Source organism: Aedes aegypti, chromosome 1 (genome assembly GCF_002204515.2).
Source record: "Aedes aegypti strain LVP_AGWG chromosome 1, AaegL5.0 Primary Assembly, whole genome shotgun sequence".
Lineage (NCBI taxonomy): Eukaryota > Metazoa > Arthropoda > Insecta > Diptera > Culicidae > Aedes > Aedes aegypti.
The window spans coordinates 305,100,143-305,127,238 of record NC_035107.1 but is presented as its reverse complement, the minus strand read 5'-3'; the positions used below and the strand labels follow the sequence as shown (position 1 = coordinate 305,127,238).

Below are 27,096 nucleotides of genomic sequence, written 5' to 3'. Positions count from 1 at the left end.
CTTGCTTCAACTCGTACAACGACCTCTGCAGCTTGCACACGCTGCCGGGCTTCGCCTTCACGCCTTGGGGTACTTCCATGAACAAATCTTCCTTCAGCATACCGTGGAGGAACGCTGTCTTGACGTCCATCTGGTGCACCTTGAAACCATGATGAACCGCAACGGCTAGCATCACTCGCACGGTAGACAGCTTAGCCACTGGTGCGAACGTGTCCTCGAAATCGATTCCAGGACGTTGAAGGAAACCCTTGACCACCAGTCGCGCCTTATGCCGAACCGATCGTCCAGCCTCGTCTTCCTTGAGTCGGAATACCCATTTCGTTTTGAGTAGCTTCACGCCGGCGGGGCACGCCACCATCTTCCAGACTTCGTTGGCCTTCATTGAACGGAGCTCGTCCTGCACCGCCTGGTTCCAGAGGGCACGATCCTCACGGGTACGGATTTCATCGTATGTTTCGGGAACGTCTGAAGGGGAGGGAGGACCAACAGCACTAGCTCTAAATCCAGTAAGATAATCAAGGAACTTACCCGGAAAATGGGGCTCCCGTTCGCTGCGCCTCTCGGACTGCTCGCCTCTAGGGCCGGAGGACATGTCCAGATCTGATTGCGAAGGGAACGCAAGGTTGGCTAGTTCCGTCGCAGCTTCGTCATCGGTATCATCCTCGGTTAGAAGTTCGCCTTCGTGGTCGGACGGGTCGAACGGACCGACCGCCGCATCATCAGGTTGGATGGCGTCCTCATCAATGGCTTCCTTGGCATGTTCTTCCCCCTCTTGCTCGTAGATCAAGGGTACCACCAGTTTCTCTTCCACGCGATCTCTTGCATTGTTGGCCCACGGAAAGTAGTTTTCATTGAACTTGACGTCACGAGCAATCACGATTCTCCTTTCGTCCTTGTCCCACAGCCGGTAGCCATTGGGCGCGTAACCAACCATGATCAGCTGTCGACTCTTTGCGTCGAGCTTCTTCCTCCGTTGACTCGGTATCCAGGCATAGGCTTGACAACCAAAAACGCGCGCCTTCTCCACACTTCGCTTCCGACCGTACCATAGTTCAGCAGGCGTAACGTTTCTTGGAACAGCCGAGGTTGGGCTCCGATTGATCAGGAACACGGCCGACAGCACCGCTTCACACCAGCACGATTTTGGAGCATGAGATTCAATTTGCATGGTACGTACCTTCTCGATAAGGGTCCTGTTGAATCTCTCCGCCACTCCATTTTGTTGCGGAGAGTAGGCTACAGTTGACTCGACCTGAATCCCCTTCGCTTTGTAGTAGTTCTTCTGGCTGGTTGAGAAGTACTCACGTCCCTGGTCCACGGTCAGTTTTGAAATCTTCGTGCCACAAGCCGCAGTCGCCATCGCTTCAAATTCCTTGAATTTTTCAAAAACTTCCGATTTCTTCCTGATCAGGTACACCACAGCGAAATGCGAGTAGTCATCGATGAACGAGAGCAGATAGCGATGACCTTCCCAGGATGCAGGCTCAATCGGCCCACACACGTCCGAATGGATACGCTCCAACGGTCTGGTCGCCCGGTCTCTTGCACCATCGAACGGGTCCCGGTTGTGTTTTCCCAGGACACACACGTCGCCGAACTTGATCTTCTCCGGCTTGAAACGCACACCAAGGGCCAGGTTCTCACGCACCAGAGTGGCCATTCCACTTTCACTGATGTGACCGAGACGACGATGCCAGAGGATAGCACTATCCGCTTCAGCCAAGCTTGCATTGGCCCGTTGCACTGCGATTTCCATAACATATGCCCCGCATATGTGCCGTCGCAATCGTCTCACCATCCTTCTTCAGCATTACGTATTTTTCGTTGAAAATGACTTCCACGCCGGCCTTCGTCAGCTTTTTCACGGACATGAGGTTATCCCTGAGAGAGGGAACAAAGAGAACATCCTTTGCATGCATCAGAACGCCACGGTTGCTCATTCCGCTGACAACACCTGATTCCTTGGCCACGAGGGATTCTCCATTCTTCGCTACATCAATGTGCACAGGTTTATCGAGGACTTCCATGGTCGAAAAATGCTGCTTCGTGTTCACCATATGGTCGCTGGCCCCGAGTCCAGCAGGAATTCGATCTTCTCACCGCATCTCTCCTTGCTTTTACCGCCGTCCGCACGGCCGCCCGCCATATAGACAACCGATCTTGGCTCACTGGCAACGTTGGCAATCCTTCTTCATGTGACCCCGTTTGCCACAGGCATGGCACTTCCCGTTGAACTTCTCGCTTCCTTGCTTCTTCCGTTGGTCACCGGCGAATGCAGTTGGTTTTTCGTCGTTGCTATGTATTCAACTCGTCGCTTAGCAACCGGGTTTTCATCAACTCGTATGTCAACTCGTCCTCCGGCAAATTTTCAAGGGCTGTCATCAGGGGATCGTAGGACTCCGTGAGGGTCAAACTGAGGGCCGCACAGACGTCGCTTTCTTCTAGTTTTGAACCGGCCACCCGGAGCTGCCGAACGAGGTCCTCAAACTTCAACAGGTGGGCTCGCAACGATGCCCCTTCCTTCAGCTGCAGACGAGCGATTTGCTTCCGCATAACCGTTTGCTAACCTGCCGACTTCTTGGCGAACGTATCTTCGAGAACCTTCCATATTTCCTTGGTTGTAGACTTCTCCCGGATACATCCCAGATACTCGTCGGAGATAAGGCTCACCAGCAGGGACTTCGCCTTACAGTCCATGTCCTTGAAGTTGGCTGCTTCCCCGGCTTCTGCTGGAACATCCTTGACGACTGCATCCCACACCTTCGAGGCTTCGAGGTAGACTTGATCGCGGATCCAGGTATCGTAGCCGGTTCCGGAAAACTGCTGGATCCCGTGAACGGCTACTTCCTTCTCGCTGTCGCCCATAACCTCTTGAAATCTTGAGTAAAACGCAGCTTGAAGAACTGGAGCTTTATTACAAACGTCTTTATTGGATGACGGTTAAGATTGGAATGAATAAATTACATTACAGTTTATAAGTCTATGGTTGCTGTGCTGTAAATCCAGCAGTCAGCGAGTGCTAGATTTCTAACAGTTCGATTAAGACAATCAATTTTAGAACTGTTATAACTAGAAGTGGGTAAATATTTTGACACAAATTTGTTCGGCAAAATTATAGTCAATATGTTGAAGGTTTACTGTATGGTATTTATTTTATTTCAACTGCTATTGTTTGTCTGGAAACTTTGATGATACCACTAAGGTCGAACTTTTGCCCACCTTACTCTACTGTAATGAATAGTTCATTGCATTATTTGAGTGCAAATTTGGGTGTGAAAACATCACATCTTCAATTTAATTCGAGTAAATAAAGCATAAAAGTGTTCTCGACTTCTATCGCGTTTTTCTTAGGTTCGCTGAAATTTTGACCAGAAGTTCAATTCGGCATGAAAAATCAAAATATGGGTTGACTGAGGAACTTCCAGACATTTGAATAGATCTAATGTAGAAGCATGAACTATATAGAAGTGATAGACAGTTTTTTGCACATTGTTACCATTTTGAACCAAAAACTGGTTTCTATAATTTGTAGAACGATGATGATTATTTTCCTCACGAAGATAATAAAGGATAAATGCTTACACGCCATGAAACCATCTTGACCTGTGAGAAACCAAGTAGCCTACACCGCAACGCCCACAACGGTGAACTTAACGTGTCTAGAAACCAGTTCAACAGTGCTAGCCTACTGTGATGAATTGATTCTGTTGATGTGACTGAAAGGTATAATTAGCCAGGTGAATTTCACTAACACTGTCGGTCCGATGTGTATATTCATGCAAGCGTGGTTGTTATGTTTTGATTGTGAATCCGCGAAAACCGTCGGATTAATCAACTACTGTCCTACACAACTCTATACAATACAATTCGGTGTGAGAGAAGGTGAGGAAGTAGACATCGGTAGACATAGGCAATGAACTCCGACTGAATCAGTCACAGGTGTATATTAATAGAATCGAAAAGGACGCAAACAAACCGAACGGTTCGCTGGTGATATAATTTAGCACTATTTTCGGACATCAACATCATTGTTGACGATGACAAACTTGATTCACAAGGGTAAACAAAGCGTATCATGTAAAATCTATGTAAAAATGGGTAAAAATTCGAACGGTGGCGCCTCCCGGTCTCACCTTGAGATTTTTGCGCCACTTTTCTCGCCTACGAGCGGGGAAAACACGGTCAAGTACGGAGAATATATTCACGAGCGATCTTTGCCAACGGTTTTTGATGACATTTCGTGTTCTATGTTGTTTATGAATTGGGTTGAGGTTTGGCAGTAGCGCTGCGTTAATAAACAACAATTTCCATTCACACGCGAGTGTTGAATTTCCACCGCTGCCAGCCAGCCAGGCTGGCGGTCGTGTGCAAAATTTCAAAAATATCTCTCTCCACAGAAATAATAATAATATCCTGCGCGAACCTCCGCCGCCATCATCAATTCGTTGAAATTGGTGCAGGGCGAAATGCGCGAGAAAAAAAAATCAAAATACAAACAAAGTAGGCGGTTGCAATTTGAACTGCAAGCCAAGCGAGATGACGCATGACTATGGGATCTGAACCATCTAGGTAGGCTATGGAAATAACGTCGGAAAATGATCAGCGGAAATTGATAAAACGGTGTGCGTTCACTGTACTCATGGCTGTGACGCACGTGACGTCATGCGCAAAACCGTTGGCCACCTGCGATGAGACGCAGTAACGCGCAAGATCCATTCCAAACTTGTGACTATCTATAGCGAATGGAGAAAATTTGAATCTGCAGATTGATCTTTCAAGCTAGCAAACTACATTGTATGCGAACGACTTATCCAGATGAAGATCTGTCCAGAGTTGCCCATCAACCCAAGCCTGAAGGTCACAGGCAGAATTTTTGCCATAAATTTTGAAATTCTCCTGTAAATTCCATCACTGCTGCTTTCACACGACCATCTGCCGAGAGCCATTCCAAACCAAACACCGACAAACCGGATATAAATAGAACAGTGGCAAAACATTTCATATGAAGTCCTACCCATAGTATGGATGTCGATTAGCCGTCAGGTGGCAGAGTAGGCGAGTGTGGAAAAGCGTCGACCAACGTTCATCCTCTCGGTTGTTGCACACACATCTCAGTTGGCCACGATCCAAGTTCGGAGCGTGCGTTGGTTGCTTGGATGACCACGTTTGGTTCATCTCTCTACCAACACCAGCAGCCATCCGGCAGATGAACCGCCTGCTGCGCCGCGAGGTATATCGCTGGCCGCGAGTTGGCCAACAGCTCAGAACAACTTCGAACGGCGTCCGAGTCAGGTCCCCGGAGCAGAACCAAAAGAGCCAAGAAGCAATATCCGGCAGTAGTGAGTGGTGTGTCAAAAGTGTGATCCTCCCGGTTTGTCAGTCGAAGTGAGAACGTGCAAGCGAACAGTTCTCCGTCAAGCAAGTTAGCAGTTCGAGTCAACAACTCCAGGCAGCACCGAAAATGGTCTACGACAGCGATTTCTACACCACCCGCCGGGTCGGTTCGTCCTACACCCGCCCAACGATTTCGTCCTACACAGTGACGGTGAGCGGACCTTTCATTGCAAAATTTCATACAAAAAAAATCCCTCTATCAGTCTATCACCTCTATCTCTGTCTCTGCGCCCTTGGAAATCCTTGGAAAAGTGATCCAAGCAGGACTGTTCCCCTTCCGTTTCCTAGCCAGTGTCCCTTGTAGAAAACCAGTGCCTTCTTCGATCCGATAGTGCCGTGGAGAACCATTTTTGGGAAAATCAGTAGTTGAAAGGTTTCATGTGGAAGAAAAATTGATCTCTTCAGTTTTTATGTGCGTTATGGGCCCAGAGCGAAATTCAAAAATTGGGACTGTGGTGAAATCGAGCAGTAGTGCGGATGGGAAACATTAAGCGCCGGGCCAAAAATAAAATTTCCTTTGCTATGAAAAGTTCGAGAAAATGGGACTGTGTAGAAAAAGTGTGCGTCGGTGGACGGTTGACTGAATTTGCAAAAAAAAAAACGAGAGATGTGAGGCCGTTGCAGGAAATTGAGCCAAACCAGAATGTGTTGAAAGATTTGATAATTTACTCTGTGACATAATGATGATGATGGTGGGGACGGATGGTGGATTATGATGTGAGCGAGTTTGAACAACCAGATGCATGCGGTTCGAGCGAAGAACGTGCTAGTTGGTTTACCATGATTAGGGGTTTTGTCTGAGGACTAATATGAGTGACAGAAGTTGGAATGATTGATGAAGAAAGAGTGGCGTGCATAAAGCAAAGTTTGCAGGAGTAAATCTCAAGACAGAGAAAAATTAACAGAGTAGCCATATGTGCTTTGAACTAGGACTGTTCAAGCTAGAATTTGACTTTAGAAGCATTTGATTCTCAGTGAATCCAGTGAACTGTTTAATGATTAGAAAGAAATCTTTAAGTGAAGAAACCTTCAAAACATTCAAGTCAAGTTTATACAGAACTTTATAGTTAATCTAGAATGATATATAAATTTTACAATGATCTATCAGATTCGGGTTCCTGCGACCGAAGCAGTGATATCCAGTGTCAGCCCGACTACTGCGTCCTATTTTTTTTATTCGAGTTTTAAAGCAATTTAAATGTGAATTGTAAATGCTCGATTAATGTGTTTTTTTTTTTTCATTCTGACTGAATTCTAAAAGTTCGTGAAGAAGGATTTTACTAGTTCTATAGGAATCTCTAATACGTAAAGATACATTCGGTTCACATAACTTAGAGAGATGAGATTATTGGTATTACTCAATTTATCTAAAATTCAGAAATTCCGACATTTTGAAGCCAGAAGTTCATTTTTTGAATTTCTCACTACCAAGATGCTTTTGAAATATTCCGATCCATTCTTGACCGATTTCAGAAGCAATAAATTTTAATAGCACCTCTTAAGATTTCTGGAATCACACTGCTGTGTGTGTTTTGAATTTGATTGATCGTTATTACCATCTCTAAATCATCAGAATGATGAAGCGGAAAATTGTTTTTATTGTGCTCTTCACAACCGTATCAAAAGCTTCCAGTTATGGAGAGTTGATGACTTATTCAATCTGTTTTAGAAACTGATATAGTCAGTATAATCATAAACAACATGGTAGAACAGATATTTGCAAATAATACCCTAAAACTTACACAAATTGCTTCAAAAGGTTTCCCATAAGCCATAATTAGCTAAAACAATATGTTTCTGACAAAACAACTTACATCAAATAAAAGTAAATTATTGCTAAGTGAAGCAAACACTAAGTAGGCACTTTATTTTGAAGGTTCTATCCCGTTAGGTCGAATGCTGTTAGGCTGAGAGGGTCATTAGATCGAATATGGTTCACAGTTCTGATGGGTCGTAAGGCCGAGTTAAGTTCTAGGACAAATTGGTTTTCAGGAGTTTGGTCAAGGCTATCTGTATTACCTTGAAGCCCACAATATCTGCTGTGAAATATATATAAAAAGAACAGCCTTTGATTAAAATAAGAAAAAAAAAACACTGATAAATGTGCTTAAATAGACAAATGTTATTTCAGCCCAACAATCTTTCGGCCTAACAATCTTTTCGGCCTAACAACCTGCTCCTAACTTTGACACACCTTTTGTGGACAAATTTGTTTTGTCTTTGTGAAAACTACAGTATTATTCAACAATAGAGTGTTTTTTGTTATTTATTACAATGAAAATATGATATTATTTTCTCTAATGATGTACGTCTTTTGCGATTACAAGCATTTGGGCACATCGTTTTGGCGGTGACCGTAGTCCGTTAGCTTTTTTATTGCTGTATCAGAATTAGACAGCCAATATTGAAAAGCATCTTGGAAACACCGAAATTTCTACAAGTGTTTTCTTGTTCATCAATATTTGCAGAATATCAATGATTTGATACAAATGTTCAAATGACTCACTGTGATGACCCACTGTGCAGACTTGAGGTTTGAAGGTACTTCAAAAATTCACGGCGATCAGATTATTCACGAATGAATAACATGATAAACGGCAAATTTTGAAATATTGTGAAGGGAGAAACGGGGACAACCGTACAGGAGGAGATTTGAGGAGATAGTCAAAACCGTTGGGAGTGGCGTTGCTAAGAAAGTTAGGGCCCTATTTTATAAGTCGAGTCGATCAAAAACGACTCGACTGGAGTCACTGTCGACCACAAATTTCGCTCGACTTGGCTCTGCCACTCGAGATTATCGACAGTTGTCACTCTATGTGACTGGATTACTATGGGAGTCGACGGGTGACATCTGAAATATGCATGCTTACTTTGATCGACAATGACTTCAGACGAGTCACGTGAATTCGCTCGAATTACAAAATAGACCCCTTAATGTGCACTCTATTGTTGTTTGTGGATCTTTCCTGGGATGGGACACAGCTATTTCTCCCGTATGTCCTGGCTCTAAAGCATAGGCTTAAGCGCCCTTACTCTCTAAAGCGATAACAAAAGTAATTCTGATCTCCCTCCTAATTTATAGCTACCTATGATGTATTACAGTAGATACAATAACAGCAAAATGGAAAACTAAAACTACAAGGAAACTTCTCTCTGGTTTTAATCAGCTACGGTCAAAAGTATCCTCTTCATTAATGAGATTCATTTCCTCTCTTTCAGTTTCAATCAGCTACACACTTGGAAAAAATTACCGACTTCGGTGATTCATTTACCGAAATCTCAACAGCTGAACGGTCGGTAATGAGTTCGGTAAACAAATAAATTACCGATCAATCGGTAATTTGTATCAGAAGAACCAACTGTCAAAATTGGTGATCCATCGGTAAATTTTACCGAATGGAATGTAATTCAAATTACCATAAATCTGTAATTTCCAAACCAATGTTGAACCCTGAAATTAACGAAAAACTGAATTTTTCCAAGCGTGCGTTAATTTTGTGATTTTTAAGGCATATATTGGACATAAAAAACCATGTGACGTTTTAAGATACGTTTTAATGAATTCTTAAAAGAAGTGCCATGGGCCATGGCATCTGAGGCATTTGGCGACACATTGAAACCGTGGAAGCACTGAACGAATATGCCAAATGTAGTTTTTAAGTCGCCTCCGACGGGAATATCTACCGGACCCTAGCATACCGCACATCCATCGGTCACATCCGGAAAATGCACACGAACTACTAGCAGTGGGATGCTTTCTCCGTCCTGATGTAAGTTGTCTTCGGGCTGAAATATATTACTACCGGGTACCCCCGTTGGTTTGACCACATTTAATCTGAACACTTTTTAATTTGTACCCCGCTAATTTGCACATCGTTCAAATTAAAAATTGTTCAAACGTCATTTAGCTCATGGAACGTAGTGAAGTGAAATGGAACGCTGTGGAACGGAGCGCAGAATCAAAACAAAACAGTGAAAAAGGTAACCAGAAACACGGTTCTAGGGTGACTAGATGTTCAAATTAAAAATGAACCCCGATGGTTTGCATGAGGTATCGTTCAAATTAACGGGGGTACACTGTATTAATATAGAGCATATTGGAGTTCAAATCGGTTATACTTGTACCCATCTCACGAAGCCAGCCAAAGGATTATTCAGAGCAGCATTTTCTTCTGAATTGTTTGGAACCACACGAAGGATTTTTGAAACTAACAATGGCGATTTTACCATGACAATATTCACAACCGCGGATTTGACAGTTCGTGCTGCTACATCACCGAGTTCAGTGATGCAGGGCTGTGCAAGATTGATTGAAGGGAGGTTCAGTGATATAAGCAGTCAGTGGGTGCGAAGTGAGGTCAGCTACAGGGGAGGTGAAAGTGACAGCTGGTGACCTGGCTTGCTGGCGAGTATGTTTTCATGTATCGTTTCTATGGAAATGTTAGGGATTGTTTACCACAGAAAACAAATCCTACTGGTAAGTGTAAATTTTCTCCCGCATTTCTGAGTATCGTTTACCTTCTTCGTGTGTTTTTGAGGATGTAAAATTGCAAGTATTTTATTGGTTAAAGTGAAGAAAAGCTACTAGGATGCTACATTTCTTCTATGACTAGTGAAATGAAAAGCCGAACGAAACGAGATGGAGTGTGTCTGTGAAAAGTGTTTGGAGGTACGTTGTGAGTTAGCACCCTCAAACCAAAACAAACTCGCCAGCTGTCACCTGGTATTTCAAAATGGCGAATTCAACATTCTGACACACTGAAGTACCTCCCTTCTAGATACCTTGGGGCTGTGTTTCCTATAGTTGCGGTAGTGCCGTTTTCACTGATTTTATTATGTTAGCCACCGAGCCGACACTGCCAATCGACATATTGGCTTGAAATACAGCGTTCAAATTCCTTCAAAACTGATGCAATTATCACTAAAATTGCTAAAACTTTTGTTACTTGTACCAATAGCTGCGGTAAAGTGTTCCTATAGTGGAGGATCCCATAAAAATATACCGCAACCAAAAGAACAGTGTACCAATAGTGGAGGTATTATTTTTCACTGACATGCCGTGGATTACTGCGATGAAATATTTTTTCTCATTAAGTCAATGGTTGTTACTTCCCGTTGCAACATTAACATGTACATTAATTGCGCATCTTGAATGTGGGCGTTTAAATGAAGCTCAATCGTGCTTAGTACCTCCACTATTGGTACATCTACCCTACATCTGTATTTTATTTTTTCACCGATTCAAATCGGTGAAAAAAGTTATCGAGCTCAGAAGGTCTGGTCTGTTTTAGTGTGTACAGTCCCAAGTATCCTCTTCATTAATGAGACTATCCGTATCCTCTCTTTCGCCAGTAACTTCAACAAATTCATTGAATCTGTAATCAGGAGTTGAATTCTGAGAAAATTGAGAGTATCTCTCACTAATCGCTCTCTGTAACCATCATCATGATCCGCTACACATAATGAGAGTCTGTTATCATCACTCTCTCTCTCTTTGGGGCTCTCGTTTGCTGCGTTGTTCTTCGCTTGCTTTGATCGTGGTTCGAAATCTAATGAGAAGAAATTCTTCAAATGATGGTCTATTTAGGACTTGTGTTTCACGTGAAATTTACGAGACTTCCGGAATACTCTCGAGCATTCATGAAATTTGTATCCTACGTGCTCAATCACGGGTATATGCGGGTGCTAATAGGTATTCACGGATCATCGGCTTTCAAGAGTATTTACGCATTATTTCGAGTACCTATAACACATTCAGAGGCACTCATCAGTACTCGAAAGTAATCAGGGTATTTCCGATTACTCTCGGGTATTCACGAGTTTTCTTTTACAGTGGGTACTTATACTTATAATTACGGGTACTCACTCATAAGTACTCATAGCAACTCACTCATAAGTACTCACAGGTACCCACTGATAATCTTGGGTATTCACGGTACGAGTCCGATACTCAGGAGTTTTCAGAGGAGTTCAAGGGCATTCACGAGTGCCCATAAGTATTCCGAGATTCTCATATAAGCTATTCGTCATACAGACTTCGCTATTATGAGATATTCCTGCAAACCAATTTGCATTCTAAAAATAATAATCAATTGCTTCATTGGATCAAATAACCCATTCAGCCATAAGACTTATTCAGCTCTATCCATTGGGCATAATTACCAACATAGTCTATCGACCCAAGCTCCTTTGGGTATAATGACCATGGCACTATGGGCCAGGGACGCAATTTGACAGGACAAAATTAATAACTCAATAACGAAGCGTCTCCGGCAAAGTGTTTTGTAACGACGAGGACCATCGACTGACACAAACGCATAGTTCGTAAATTGTCCACATAGGTGGCGCTACAATCTAACTTTTTACTGTGACGTGCTAGAGATTTGGCATGTAAGACAAATTTGTTCATTTTGATAAATTAAATATAATATAATATATTTTTTTTTTCACCGACTTTGACATTTTTCTTAAGAGCCGCGTCATATAATATTTTATACTGATGAAAATATAACAAATGCAAACTTTTTTGGAAAAATTCTAATAATACGACCCATAAAAATTGAAAAATAATGAAAAAACTTGAAAACTGAAGCAATTTTTAAACCTCAATATCTGCAAAAACGCAAAAAATCGCAAGCTTAAATTTTCAGGCAACATAAAAAATACTAGATAAACGGATGTCAAAATTTCAGAGAGGTATATTTTGTTATTTTTTTTTATTATGTGGCAAATATTTAAGTTTAATTTGAAATTAGTGGAAAAAATATATTTTATTATTTCATGAAATTATAATATCTGCCTACAGTGCAGTCTGGTTTTGAATTACACATGGTATTCGTCTGTTACAGTTTTTGGAAGCTTTTAATTTAAGCAAATCACCGGAATTTAAACACAACCAAACAATCTAACAGTTCTCAAAGTCGAAGGAATCTCCAAATTGATACCTTCGATCTGAATCATCTCTTTCAAAACATCCAAGGATCAACGTTCTTCCCGTTTAAAAACAAATCTACAAGAAATCGTGCGCTCTGAAATTTGAGTATTTAGAGATATCGACAGGAATATGCTTCATAATTTGATTTCTCGTATTAAAAGTAACACATTCACAAAATAAATTACTCACCTTGGGACATGATGACAACAATTAACATACACATTATCAAAATTTTCATGGCATACTATATCATTTGAATCCTTGAAGAGAACTTACATGTACACAGTTTTAAAGTTTTTTTAATGCTTTAAAACTGAGCTTCATGGCTACTATGATGGCTATTTAAACACTTTTTTTTAAGTTTTTGTTCCATGATTCGTTATTTCTAAAAGTCGATCGTTCTTTCAGATCGACGCATTGAAATTTAACTATATTGGAGAAATACAAACATTGTAAAAAATGGAAATATGTATCTCAAAAACACCAAAATATACCTCTCTGAAATTTGGACATCCGTTTCATCTAGTATTGTTCTATGTTAGAGCTTGCGATTTTTTGCGCTTTTGGAGATAGTAAGGTTCAAAAATTGCTCTATTTTTTCAACTTTTTTCATTGTTTCTTAATTTTTGTGCGTCGTATTATTAAAAATTTTCACCAGAATTTGTGATTGTTTTTTTTTACCAGCAAAAAAATATTTTATAACATGGTTCTTAAGAAAAATGTTAAATTCGGTGAAAGTCGTTTTTCACTAATTCGGCCTTATTTCGCCAATACATCGGAAACAGTAGGCTGTGAAATTTTGACGTCTTCGAGAGAGTTGTTTATTTTATAAAAATGAACAACTTTGCCAAACATGTCAAGTCTCTAGCACGTCACAGTTAAAAGTTAGATTGTAGTGCGACCTATGCGGACGATTTACGAACTATCCATTTATGTCAGTCGATGGTCCTCGTTGTTACAAAAACTTTGCCGAAGAAACCAAATGCCGGAAACGCTTCGTTACCGAGTTAGTAATTTTGTCCCACCAGATTGCGTCCCTAGCCCATAGTGCATTGGCACCATCTAATGAGATAACCCCGAACTGAGGAATATTTCGATAAACGGCTCTAGGCAGTTAACTAGTAGATGACCAACTTTGTCGACTCTATAGAGACCCTGCACTCAGAATATTTTGAATATAAATTTATGATTCAAAAAATTCAAAACAATTTGCAAAGACGAAATGACGTCTTTTTGTTTTTAATATTTCTGGTAACAGAGTGATTTTCAAACTAGTATTCATTAAAAATTTGTTCTATCTCTCGATCTCTCCCTATCTCGATGGTCGATATCGAGATGAGAAGAGTCGACTTTGGCAAATTTTACACTCAAATAACGACAATATCATATTGTGTATTTCTTTCACTACTGGACTGCTAAGTGCGGCCTCACGAGTGAGAATGTGTGAATAAAAGTGTGGGATTGCATCGAATCATGTTGGTGTCTTCAGAGCACTTATTCTCTGATTTGCGAAATTTGCGACGAATAAGTCCCCCGAAGACACCTACCCGATTTGACGCCATTGCGCACTTTTATTAGCGTTTCCACACTTGTAAAAACTTCTGAGATAGTCCAGTGGTTAAAAAATGTGCAATATTTAAACTTTAATTTAACAAATAAGTCCAAATTCGAACCTTGACACTTTTGATCATGTTTGACGTTTACTAAGTCGACAAAAACGTCCATGGGGTACAACTTTTTGATACTTCCCGACTAGAGGCTTGTAACAAAATTATAATAAAATTTTATCAGAATATGATATGCATATCATTTTATGATATAATTTTCTTAGACTCCGTTATCCATAGAACATAATAAAACAGAAATATAACATAATGTGTTTTATTTCCCTTATAGATATTTTTTTGTTCATTTTTAACAACTTTATAACAAAATAAATAGATAGTTATGCATTTCAATAATATACAATATTATCGTATATCGAACAGTATTATAATTTTGATACTTTGTATCAAACATTATAACTTGGTTTGATATGTTTTTGATAGAATTAAAACACATTTTGTTATGTTTATGTTACTATTCATACACTTTTTGTTATAATTTTAGTTATTTTAACAACATCCTGCATCAAAATTGTAACAACCTATGTTCGACAAAACCTTATAACATAATAACATATGTTGATATGATTTTGTTATGTACCTTTAGTCGGGTTGTTCTCATCTGTCATTTCGGAATGGATCCGAAAAAAATATGAGTTTAAAGCAAGGAGTTTGACGAAATCTCAAAAACCAGATAAATGTTTTTTGGGCTTAAGAACGAAAAACATTGAAAAAATTGAGTGAGCATGTGTTTCTAGCATAAATTTAAGCGTTTGGTACTTAGATTGTGTCAAGGCTTTAAGATGGGCATGGGCTCAACACAATATTTGTGGGTGGTATTCATGAATATTCAAGGGTTTTTATGGGCACTCGCGAGTTTTTAATGGTACACTTCAATGTATTATATACGCACGGGTAATCGCTACTCACGAATATTTATGGTTAGTTAGAGTACTCACCACAGATCTCATTCGAGTCAAAGTTCGCCACAATCTCAATTAAAATTCTCCAAAACATGAGTCAACATTCGACAGAATCTCTGTCGAAATTCAAAAGAATATTAGTCTATATCTATATCTAAGCCAATTTTAGACGAGTTTTGATAGAATATCAGTCATTATTCAATAATCTCATAATATTTATAATCTCAGTCGAGGTTCGACAGAATATCAGTCAAGTTCAAACAGAATCTCAATCAATGTTCACCAGAATTTCACTCGAAATTCGGACAGAATTTTGTCTGACTTCGTAACAAAATCTCAGTCAAACTCCACCAGATGCTCACCCGAGACTTGGACAAAATCTTTGTGAAGATTTGGAAAGAACCTCAGTCAATATACGGTCAGAACCGCAGACAACATTCAAATGAGATTCTGACATAGTCGCGTGTGTATCTCAGTCGAGGTTTGATAGATTCTCTGTCAATATTCGGATAGGATCTAAGTCAAAATTCGGTGTACAGAATTTCAGAGTCTTAACCAAGATTAGAACAGAATGTCGATTCACATTTGACAAAAATTAGAGTGAAATTTTCATTCAATCTCAGTCGAGATTTGCTAGAATCGCAGCCGAGATTCAGGCAGCATGCCGGTTAAGGTTCTACAGAATCTCTATTTTGAATTCGTCAGAATCTTAGTAAAGATTCGCCATACAATCAATAGATACAAGTCAAAGTCTCTATCGAAATTTGTAAAAAATCAATCCAACGAAATTTACATTAATCTCATTTGAATTTCGGACAAGATCTAAGTCAAGATTCAAACAGATATGTCTCATACTCAATATGACTGTTTATATCAGAAAGGTTTGTTATATTTCTAGCAGCAAAACAAAGAATAAGCGCGTTGCATGGAAAAAACTGTGGAAATACAAACCAATGAGTCAAAAACATGAGCCAACTATGCATGAGTTTTGGCTGTTTAGTTGCGTGAGCTACAACTCAAGTGTGAAAAATCTCAAGCATGAAATATGAGAATTTAAGATTTTCGCAACGCTGCTCACGGGTTTTCAAAATATTCTCAGGTATTCTTGGATATTCACTCACGGATAATCAGGTGTATTCCGCGTAACTCACGGAGATGCATAAGTATTTACGAATGCTAATTTCATGGTAATCTGAGGTTTTCCCGGGTTAGAATGGGTATTTCATGGACACTGAAAGTGTCCAAGGAATTTTTCCTAATGGATGGGTGATCTTTCACTGTGAATTCATATAAACACCCGTGGCAACATAAGAAAACCTGCGAATATTCGTAAGTACACCTAAGAAAAGAAGTCTCGAGAATGCTTCTACAAAATTTATGGTTATGATTTAATCATAGAACAATCCGCGAGTACCGAATATTTCCGCAATCTAGAGCATGCAAAGAACAAGTAAAGCTTTCGTGACGTTAATCCATTTTGTCCCTTTGTATCTGGGCCCATAACTTTGTAGGATTTCATATTTAGCAAGCTTGAAGTATAATAAATGTGAGGAAACCTTGTTCAATGAATTTTGCAATGATCCATGAAAAGGCAAAATCACGTTCCGATAGCAAAACATGATTTTTTCCCCAATATAATCCACATCGAACCTTTCAACGAGTGAAACAATCCAAAATCATGAATACTACGATGATAGTGATTGCATCAAACGGGTGAAAAACTCTCGGCACTCGCTTCATCCTTCTCCACGGCACTATCGATGATCTACATCCTCTCCTTCAATTGATTCCCCAACCAAAAATAAACCCGCTGAAAACTAGGCCAACCACATCCATAAATGTGAAACAATATTATGTCAGTGTTGTTGACAAAGCTTATTTATCTCGAAAACGATGCATTGGATTGCAAACCGTTTGAGAAGACAAGAATGCATGCATATTGGCTTTAAATGTTGAAATTTCCTCATAAATCTTAAATCCCCAAAAACACAAAATACAAACACACTTCTATAAAATTGTTTCACATGACACCCCATTTTCGCGTAATTGTTTTTTTTTAACCCGATTGTAGTTTGTCACAAGCTGCCGAATCGTAAGAAGAAAGAGCAAACGACCAGAAATCGTTTGATTTTTTTTTTTCCTTTCTCTCGCCTGTTGTCAGAAAACAAAGAAATTGAGACAATGTTTGACACTCAAGAACAAGTCGTAAAAAAATCCTAACTTTACGATTTCGAAAAAAAATATCGCATTAGCATCGGTAGCAATCGTAAATAGAGATCGAAAGAAAAGGCACCCTCAAGGGTAAATACCCTCCGGGGGTGAAGAATCGTTTTATCAATGCCTACTACGTTACATCATTTGAACACCCGGTCGTCCCCGCAGGAAGCCGATTATCGGTTCGAAACAACAAGGAAACGCATCTCGCGTCGCGACGCACGTCAAAGTTTGAATTTTGCGAAACAAAGTGCGGTAATCGCCGTCGGTTACGTCGTCGGTGGCCATTTTGTAATTTCCCCATCCGCAAGCGCAAACAGCCGGAACTTTTTTTGTGATCCTCAACAAGTGCCAAAACTGCTGGGCTGGGCACTGCCTGCGCTGCGGCCAGGAGCTAATTTTAGTTCAAATCAAAGCAACCCACCATAGGTCAGAGACAACGACGCGAGGAAACACCACGAGAGAATGCGAAACAATGTGCAATCAATCAACCAAGAGCCGCAGGCTACTGCGATGACAACAGAAGAAAAAAAAAACGTTGACGTCGACCAACCGACCACAGACCAGAAGCGCGTTGTTTTCGGATGTTAGGAATTGTTTCTTGGCTAGGCACCAACCACCGATTTGGGTTCACTTTGCAGCGCTTGGGCGTCTCACGTGCATGTTTTAAATTTCACGGTTCCCGAAAAATCAAGGTGAACAAGCGCGAGAGACGGCGATGCTCGATCAGGTTGACGGCTGCCGATAGTGAAGTTGGTCAAGGTCATTCGGAATCTGGCGAGAATAGGTCCTATAGGAAGCAGACCAGACCAGAGTCTCTTGAATTCTTATTGTAGAATAATAATAATAATAGCTGCTTCTTATATACCTCTCACAGCATTTTTCGATCTAAAATTATTTTTCAGCTTCAGAATCAAACACTAAACTTTGTTCTCTGATACTGATTATGGGCCCATAACCTAATCAACAAGACAGCTGATTATCACCGCCAACTTTTCTGATCACAGTCAATAGAACAAGCAGCAAGGATTTGTCTTCAAAATTTGACTGAATTTTACTGTACAATTTGAAGTCTTATGGGAAGCCGACAGAATGGATCATTGAAGATAACTAAAAGGTAACTAAATTTTGTAAAAAAAAACTGTTTCACAAAGGCTCCATCGTATATGGGATTCAACACTGTGACAGCGATGCTGTTCTGTCAAACATACAAGACTATGGTGGCGCTATCTATGCTTTTCATAGCGGCCGTTTTGGTTATTTTAATGATTCATTTGGGTATATCTCTACAACTAGGCAAAATCTATCAAATTAAGTATTTAGAATCTGAGAGCATCTGTCTCCAAAACTTGGCCGTATTATTTCAAAGCACAGGATTTGTCTCCAAAGCCTAGAACACTTTGTCTAAAGTGTTTCGAAATGCAAAAAGATCTACTAGCTGCAGGAGCCGACAGGATTTATTCCCAGAATGTGATAAGAGATCTTTTCATGATGTGGCAAGTTTTGTCTCCAAAAGCCGACATGATTTGTCTTCACAATCCTACAAGCTTTTTCTTCATGATCCGGTCGATTTTGTTCTCAAAATTATACGAAATTGTCTTCAAAATCTTGTTTAACGTAAAATATGAGCTTAAAATCCACGCAGCGATACATTTGGTCTCATTAACTTCAGTTACAAACTTTGCAGTTGAATGTTCCTCTTAGTGGAAGGATTGTCCTCCAGAATTTTGATTTTCTCAGAATCTACATTTTTTTTCTCCTGCACCGAACACGATTTGTTTCCATGATCTGAAATTTTCCATAAATTGTCTCCTAGATTTGTAAAATTTTCTTTCCTACGTATTTATCCGGTACTATCCTGTTAGGCCAGAAAGGCCGAAAATTGCTGACAGTTCAAATGGATTGTAGGGCGCAAGAATTTTTAGTTCAAATGAATTGTTATTTGTTAGCTCAGGACAATTTGCATAACCTAGAAGCTGACAATATCCACTGTTAAATACAACTAGAAAGAACAGTTTTTGTTTAACAAAAGGAAAAACACTGACAAATGTTTTGTATGTAATGTAATTGCGGCCTAATGACCGTTTCGGTCTGACGGAATTCGGCATAATGGCGTTCCGCCTAACGACATTCGGCCTTACGGCCTGCTATGGTTTCCATGTTTTGAAATTTTCCATAATCTAAAAATTGTCTTCTATATTCTCCAGATTCGTTAGTAATCCTGTCAATTCGGGATTGAATTCAATAGAATTCGGAATAATATTCTATTCAATTTGGTAATCAATTTTGTCGGATTTGGGAATAAATTCTGTCGGATTTCAGATTAATAGGATTCGGGATATACTTTCGTCAGATTTAGGATCTAATACCGTCAAATTCGAGATCGAATCCTGTGTTATTCGGAGTCTAATTTGCAAGACCGAAGCAATCGTGTTCGTTCAGAAACCTGAAAAATAATTTTCTCGGACTTTCTCCAGCAATTTTATTATATTTTTGCAAAACTTTTTCAAAGTATTTGTGCAAGAACCGTTCTATGTACTACTTAGATTTTTTCAAGTATTTTATGTGGAACGAAATCCTTCATTGATTCCATCAGGATTTTTTAGAGAAAGTTTCTATGGAGTTTCTATGGATTTTTTATAACAGAAAAATATTGAGGGATTCGTCCAAAAACTGAGCAAGATCCCCCAGAGAATTCTCTTAGAATACTGGCGATAATTCCACCCCGTATTCGATCAGATTTTTTCCATGGAAAATCCGTCAAGGTTAGTTCTAGTTTTTAATGGAGTTTTCTAGTGATTTTCTCATGAATAAAAAAACATTCTTTGAAGAACTCTTGGGACATTCATTCTAAAATTCTGTCAAAAAAATTACAAAAGGATTTGTTTTAAGAGTTTTACCACGAGCTCCTGACGACCAACTTCTAGAAGTTCTATAATTGCATGCTAGAAATGTTCATAAACTGCTCAACTCAATTTTTTTCTAAGATATCTGAAAGATCTCATTGAGAAATTTCTTTTTTAAAAGAAAAATATATATAAAAAACCACGGATAAATACCAAAAACATATGTATGAAAATATGAAAATGCCTGCTAGGTGAATAATATTAGTTTAAGACCAATTTTCTCATTAAACAATACATGTTGAACGAAATTTAGAAAAAAATATTTTGCTTCGATATAACGTATCCTCGATATAACGTAATGAAAATAAAAATCGAGTTACGTTATATCGAGGTATTATGCAATTAGATAATTAGAGAACGAATCCTGTCGAACTCGGGATCAAATTCTGTCGGATTCGGAGTTGGAAACTATTGGATTCGAATTCAATTGGTAATGGCTTAAATTGTCGGATTTGGAATCACATCATGTCGGATTTGCAATCAAATCCTATCGGATTTGGAATCAAATCCTGTCGGATTTGGAATCAAATCCTGTCGGATTTGGAATCAAATCCTGTCGGGTTTAGAATCCAATCCTGTCGGATTTGGAATCCAATCCTGGCGGATTTGAAATCCAATCCTATCGGATTTTGAATCAAATCCTGTCGGATTTGGAATCAAATCCTGTCGGATTTGGAATCAAATCCTGTCGGATTTGGAATCAAATCCTATCGGATTTGGAATCAAATCCTATCGGATCTGATTTGGAATCTTGTCTGATTTGGAATCCAATCCTGTCGAATTTGGAATCAATTCCTGTCGGATTTGGAATAAAATTCTGTCAGATGTTGAATCAAATCCTGTCGGATTTGGAATCAAATCCTGTCGGATTTAAAATCATATTCTGTCTGATTTGAAATCAAATCGTGTCGGACCTTTCGGATTTGGAATAAAATACTGTCGGATTTGGAATCAAATCCTGTCGGATTTGGAATCAAATCCTATCGGATTTGGAATCAAATCCTGTCGGATTTGGAATCAAATCCTGTCGGATTTGGAATCAAATCCTGTCGGATTTGGAATCAAATCCTGTCGGATTTGGAATCAAATCCTGTCGGATTTGGAATCAAATCCTGTCGGATTTGGAATCAAATCCTGTCGGATTTGGAGTCAAATCCTGTCGGATTTGGAGTCAAATCCTGTCGGATTTGGAGTCAAATCCTGTCGGATTTGGAGTCAAATCCTGTCGGATTTGGAGTCAAATCCTATCGGATTTGGAATTAAATCCTGTCGGATTTGATTTCAAATCCGACAGAATTTAATTTGAAATCAAATTCTGTCGGATTTGAAATCAAATTCTGTCGGATTTGAAATCAAATCCTGTCGGATTTGAAATCAAATCCTGTCGGATTTGAAATCAAATCCTGTCGGATTCCTTTCGGATTTGGAATCAAATCCTGTTGGATTTGGAACAAATCCTGTTGGATTTGGAACAAATCCTGTTGGATTTGGAACAAATCCTGTTGGATTTGGAACAAATCCTGTTGGATTTGGAACAAATCCTGTTGGATTTGGAACAAATCCTGTCGGATTCGGAATTAAATTCTGTCGGATTTGGAATCAAATCCTGTCGGATTTGGAATCAAATCCTGTCGGATTTGGAATCAAACCCTGTCGGATTTGGAATCAAACCCTGTCGGATTTGGAATCAAATCCTGTCAGATTTGGAATCAAATACTGTCAGATTTGGAATCAAATCCTGTCAGATTTGGAATCAAATCCTGTCTGATTTGAAATCCATTCCTGTCGGAAATGGAATCAAATCCTGTCGGATTTGGAATCGAATCCTGTCGAATTGGGAATCAAATCTTGTCGTATTTGGAATCCGAATTTTATATCAAATGCTGTCGGATTTGGAACCAAATTCTGTCAGATTTGGAATCAAATTCAGTCAAATCCTGTCGGATTTGGATTGTCGGATTTCTAACGGATTTGAAATCCAGTCGGATTTCCAATAAAATTCCGTCGGATTTTCAATCAAATCCTGTCGGATTTGGAATTGCTTTTCCCGTCGTATTTAGAATCCGGCTGGATTTAGAATCAAATCTAGTCGGATTTGGTATCAAATTATTTGGTATCAAAAATCAAACGGACTTTGGAACAAATTCTAATAGATTTATGAAAACATCTTTACCAATGGATCATTAAAATAACCAAAACGGCCGCTATGGAAAGCATAGATAGCGCCACCGTAGCCTTGTGTGTTTGACAGAACAGCAATGCTGTCACAATGTTAAATCCCATATACAGTGGCGCCTTTGTTTTGATGCTGTAAGCACTGACAAAAACTACCTTCAATGATCCATTCTTCGACAAAATACGAAGACAATTTCATCAAAACCATTGAAATTATCAAACATTTATGAAAGTCTGTTTAGATACAAATTTTGTCGAGCTCTGAAGACGATTGTAAACTGTCCGACAAAATGCAAATGTTTTGAAATCCTAGAGTAAATATGACATAAATCATGCTCTTAATATTTTTGGTAATGTATTTCTGAATTAATGAAATGCAAACTTAATGTTCAGAATGTTTCACAAGCATAGAAAACTAATTTCTTCATAAAACGATTACCAGCTCATTCCTGCTTCATCGCAGTAGGCCACCACCGCAGCCATCGCTGATCAGTAGGCGTTTTGAAAATCTCTCGCGCAGTAAACTTCCATCTGGGTGACTGCTAGAGCTCTTTGTCGCCTAACCTCGAAAATACACCCACTCTTCCAAGAATACAACCTAACGAAAACGAGTGAAAACGACGCCAAGCGGACGGAGAAAAATAATGATGTCTTCACCTCCGATCAGAACGAGTCCGAAAGACGCAAATTTTCCACCCACTCAGCATTGCACGGGAAAATTTTAATTTTAGCTCACCGATCCGACCGGCCGACTCGGAAAATCAGAAATTGAGAGCGCGAAGCGCATGCAAAGTGGCCTATTTTTTCTGTTTTTTTTTATGAGCATAAGATACAAAATCGAAATCAATTTCCAATGATGACGACGACGATGACGGATGACGAGACGATCAATAACCACCACTGGGAAAGCTATTTATATCTCCAGTTTCTTCGTTCCAGTCGAAAGAAAAAACAAACGGGAAAATCCAAGCAATCCGCCCACTTTGTTTGGAGATTCAAAATGTTTACCTTTCGTGAAATCTGAGTCGCAATTTTTGATTTTTGGACAAAGATGATTCATCGTTTAACATATACTTGCTTGCGTCAGCCATGACTAACTTCCCACCCGCCTACTAGGATTGAACCTTGCGCACGCAAATTGTAGTAACCATCAAAAACCGGCCGATCTAGTAGGCCGTTAGGCCGGCAGTCAGGACGCAACCACCAACCAACACTTGTGTCTCTCTCTCTCCCGTGTATTCTCTTGCAGAGGCGAGGCGTCGATTGGGAGAAGGTTCCGTTCGTGCCGCGTCCGAGTCTGATTCCGGATCCGGTCACGGCCTTCGGGAAGCACCGTCCCCGCAAGCAGGAGCGCGTCTCCATTTTGGAGGCCATCAATCGCGAGGGAATCGAACCGGACCCGAGGATCTTGGCTCGGCCCATCGATGACTACATGTCGCCACGTGATCGCAACCGGTCGCGCATCCTAAACGAATCCATTCGCCAGGAGTATGCTCGGGCCACAGGTCACACGTCCGATCTGGACAACGTGGACACCGTTCTGCGGAGGTTGCACGGCGAGGCGTCAATCAAGCAGCCGCGACGCCACGTAATCTTCTTCGAGCCCGGTTACGCTAGGAGCTACCACAAGCACTAGACCGGAGGGGAATGACCGTACCCTTCGCCGAACCTTTGCCCCTTCCGACTAATACGACTAACGATCAATCCCTTCGAATCTACTAACGACTACAGAAACGGCTAACGGTATCTATCGCGTTCTTTTGACATATCTAGTTGGCTGCGTACTTTGACAGAACGCTTGGTTCGATGCAAGCACGCAGCCGTCCGATAAGCAGTATTATTTTTATGTAAATTTTGTAGAGTACAAACATGTTTCAATTTCTTCAAAAAATAGTTGCGCGAAGATTCTGTTCTTGCTTCCTAAGAATACACCTCATCTATCCGTTCCCTGTCTGAATGCTGTATGTTGTTATTCAAACCCCATTCACAGACCCCTCGTTATTCCTCTTACACGACGTCCGATGTTGGAGCGCCCCGTCGCGACGACTCATCGTACTCCTACTCGAAGACCGTTCGCTCGGAGACGAGCAGCTCTAGTGCCGATCCGTACTCGTCGCGTCCGTCGACATCCTCCTCGACCTACAGTTCGACTTCGGAGCGCAACAGCCGTGGCGGTCCCGGTGGCTACTCGTACAGTTCCGAGCGTACCACGACCACCGGAGGTGGACCGGGCGGCTACAGCTACAGCTCGACCACATCCGGCCGGCTTCCACACGGAACCTCCTACAGACACTACTCATACCGTGTCTAAACATCTCTTCGTGAAATAAAAGCACGCAGCCAAAATGTTCTAACTCTCTGTCGTTGAAAACAACAACCAAAAAATGTCAATTCGAAACACATTTGTATTGTTTGTGACTAATAACTATTTATTGTAACGAAGTGATGAACTTCCACACACCCACAGAAACACACATTCACACTCACACAAACACACAGCCCAATGAGGAATTGGAACGACACCCTTCCGTGCATAGGAGTCGGTGAAAAATTTACATAAAAATAAGAAACAACACATTTACAAACAAGTTTACTCTCTCTCAAGTGTATGAGCCCATGATAGAAAACGCTTTTTTCGTGTAATCTTTTTTCTTTGGATTTTTTTGAAAACAATAAAAGTGAGCAAATGAGTTCAAAACTCAGCACAAAAGGATTGTTCTGTTGTTTTCCTTAAACGAATCGTATCCAAATTTCCATTCGCGGTGGTTCGTTCAACTGGACATCGAAGGTGCAGTGGAATGCGATGTTTTCTTTCAAATCTAGCTTTCTTTGGATTCTGACAGTTTGAAGCGTGCGTGCGCTTCTTTACCGACGCACGCATCGAAGAAGGCTATGACGATATCGGCAGCGCAGCAAAATACGACCGAAACATCACGCTTGTTGTTTGCACTTGCTTGACACTTACACTGCCACAGTACCCTCTATTGCTCTATTCCTCTATTTGATCTAGACTTCAAAGCTTCAAATTAAAACAAAACAACACATCTGACATTCCACTGTACTAATGACTCACCTCTGTCTCTCAGACTCTGTGATGTACTTGTTCTCCTTGTGTTTTACGTGTGTTTGTCTGTCTGTTTTTTACGCTCCGAAGTTGTCCTTGTCTTTCTTTGAAAGAAAACAGTGAACCGTTGTTTTAACGCTACCGTTCTTCCCATTGTTCTTTCTACAGACGCCTCTGCGATATTCTGGAGTGCCAAGAGTGAGTATGACATAGTCCGACGACCGAAACCTCTGTTTTTCCGACGCACCCACACACACATCAGTGTGCCATTGTTATTAACGCGTTGTTTCTATGTTTTTGAACCCCATGTTCTCGATGGACACGATCACCACACTCTACTCAGCTCGATACATTCACCACTACCACCACCACCTATCGCACCCCAATGCCATACGTCGCCCACAAGCGCATTGTTCCGCTGACGGGATACGCCACGTCGCCATCCAGGGTAACCGTATCGCCGGTCCGGGTGTACGGTTCGCCCGTCCGTGTTCTCCGATCGCCGGTCCGCGTCCTCGGTTCGCCGATCCGGGTCATCTCGTCCCCGATCCGAACCGTGGTCCGGGCCGTCCGATCGCCAGTTCGCGTCATCTCCTCGCCGGCACGGGTAGTCACCATCCGGTCGTCCTACCTGCGTCCGTCGATCGTCAACAAAGAATTCGATCGTATCGAACGTAAATACCGTGCCAGTCCCGTAAGTAGCGCCATCGAGCAGTATTACAACTCGCCATCCTACTTGGTAAGAATCGATGTACACCGCCCTACACACCGCCAGTTGTTTGGACGATAGACGTAGAGATCCCTGCTGCCATCTATCTCTCAATCTTCTTCCTCCTGCTGTCGCCCAGGGCAACACCAACTCTCCTCGCCTACTACGCGCTACGCCTTTGGTTCGATCACACTCACGCACACACGCCTCGCACTACTTTACCGATCGTCGCACCTTCCGTGCGATGACCTTGACCCACTTTTGCGTCCGTTCACCTCATCATCACCTTCATCATGGCACACTTTGTTGTCTCATCATCAATCATCGCAGACGACACCCAATCCAACACGGGAGAAACGGCTCGTCACGGTATGATTCACATATCATTCTAAGTGCCGGGACGAGGTGTTTCTCGGCGAAGGTCACCGTGCCATCCCATCTCAAATGACAGAACATAAGTGCTACTAACGATCCGTTTTTGTGTTTCACACTCCGTAGCGGATGGATCAGAACGGTTCGCACGTGCGTTCTTGAGTAGAATTTACCGTTATGGTCAATTCGCTCGACTCAAAGGTGATTGTGAATTCTTACTTCGCATAATTGTATCCAGTCGCAGACGAACTAGTTTTAATTACAGTAATTTAGGTTTATAGCACTTTTAGGTTTCAAGTAAATTGTAATAGGTAGGGTAACCAATATATTTTGGACCTCTATATATTTTGGACCCCCTGGGCCATTTTCCTGCAAATTTTCCTGTTTAAATCGAAAGACCAATACAATCCGCATGCCATTTGGAAAGATAGGACTATTCCGCACTTGCATCAAGCGTTTGTGCATAGAAAATGTGTTTATTGTACTTGAAATTAATTTAATTAAATCGGTTCATTCATGCAACCGTTACAACACGTTACACACAGAAAGTGAAGCCGTCAGAATTTTTTCAAATGTAGACAATAACCTTTTTCAAATTTCTGAACTAAAAGCGTATAATTTCTTCGGTTTTCCATTGTCAATCGATTGATTAGACTATGGGCATATTATACAATCAGTGTCATGGACTTAGTCGCCAAACGATAAAATATGCCGGGGGTCCAAAATATATAGAGTAAGGTGGGGCAAAAGTTCGACCTTAGTGGTATAATCAAAGTTTCCAGGAAAATAATAGCAGTTAAA

General features: G+C 40.8%; 1 protein-coding gene across 13 annotated transcripts in view; it reads left to right on the top strand.

Moving 5' to 3' along the window:
• The first annotated feature begins 4,716 nt into the window (after positions 1-4,716).
• Positions 4,717-27,096, top strand: part of LOC5576127 (uncharacterized protein CG45076) — a 51,617-nt gene continuing 29,237 nt past the window's right edge. For 8 of the 13 annotated variants that reach the window (XM_021838411.1, XM_021838413.1, XM_021838410.1 and 5 more), the window contains exons 1-3: positions 4,717-5,545; positions 25,383-25,412; positions 25,558-25,953. In XM_021838411.1, the coding sequence (XP_021694103.1) occupies positions 5,462-5,545; positions 25,383-25,412; positions 25,558-25,953 (510 nt within the window). In that variant the 5' untranslated portion in view covers positions 4,717-5,461. The remainder of the gene's footprint in view (positions 5,546-25,382; positions 25,413-25,557; positions 25,954-27,096) is intronic. The other 5 variants (XM_021838414.1, XM_021838412.1, XM_021838406.1 and 2 more) reach the window with 2 other exon arrangements.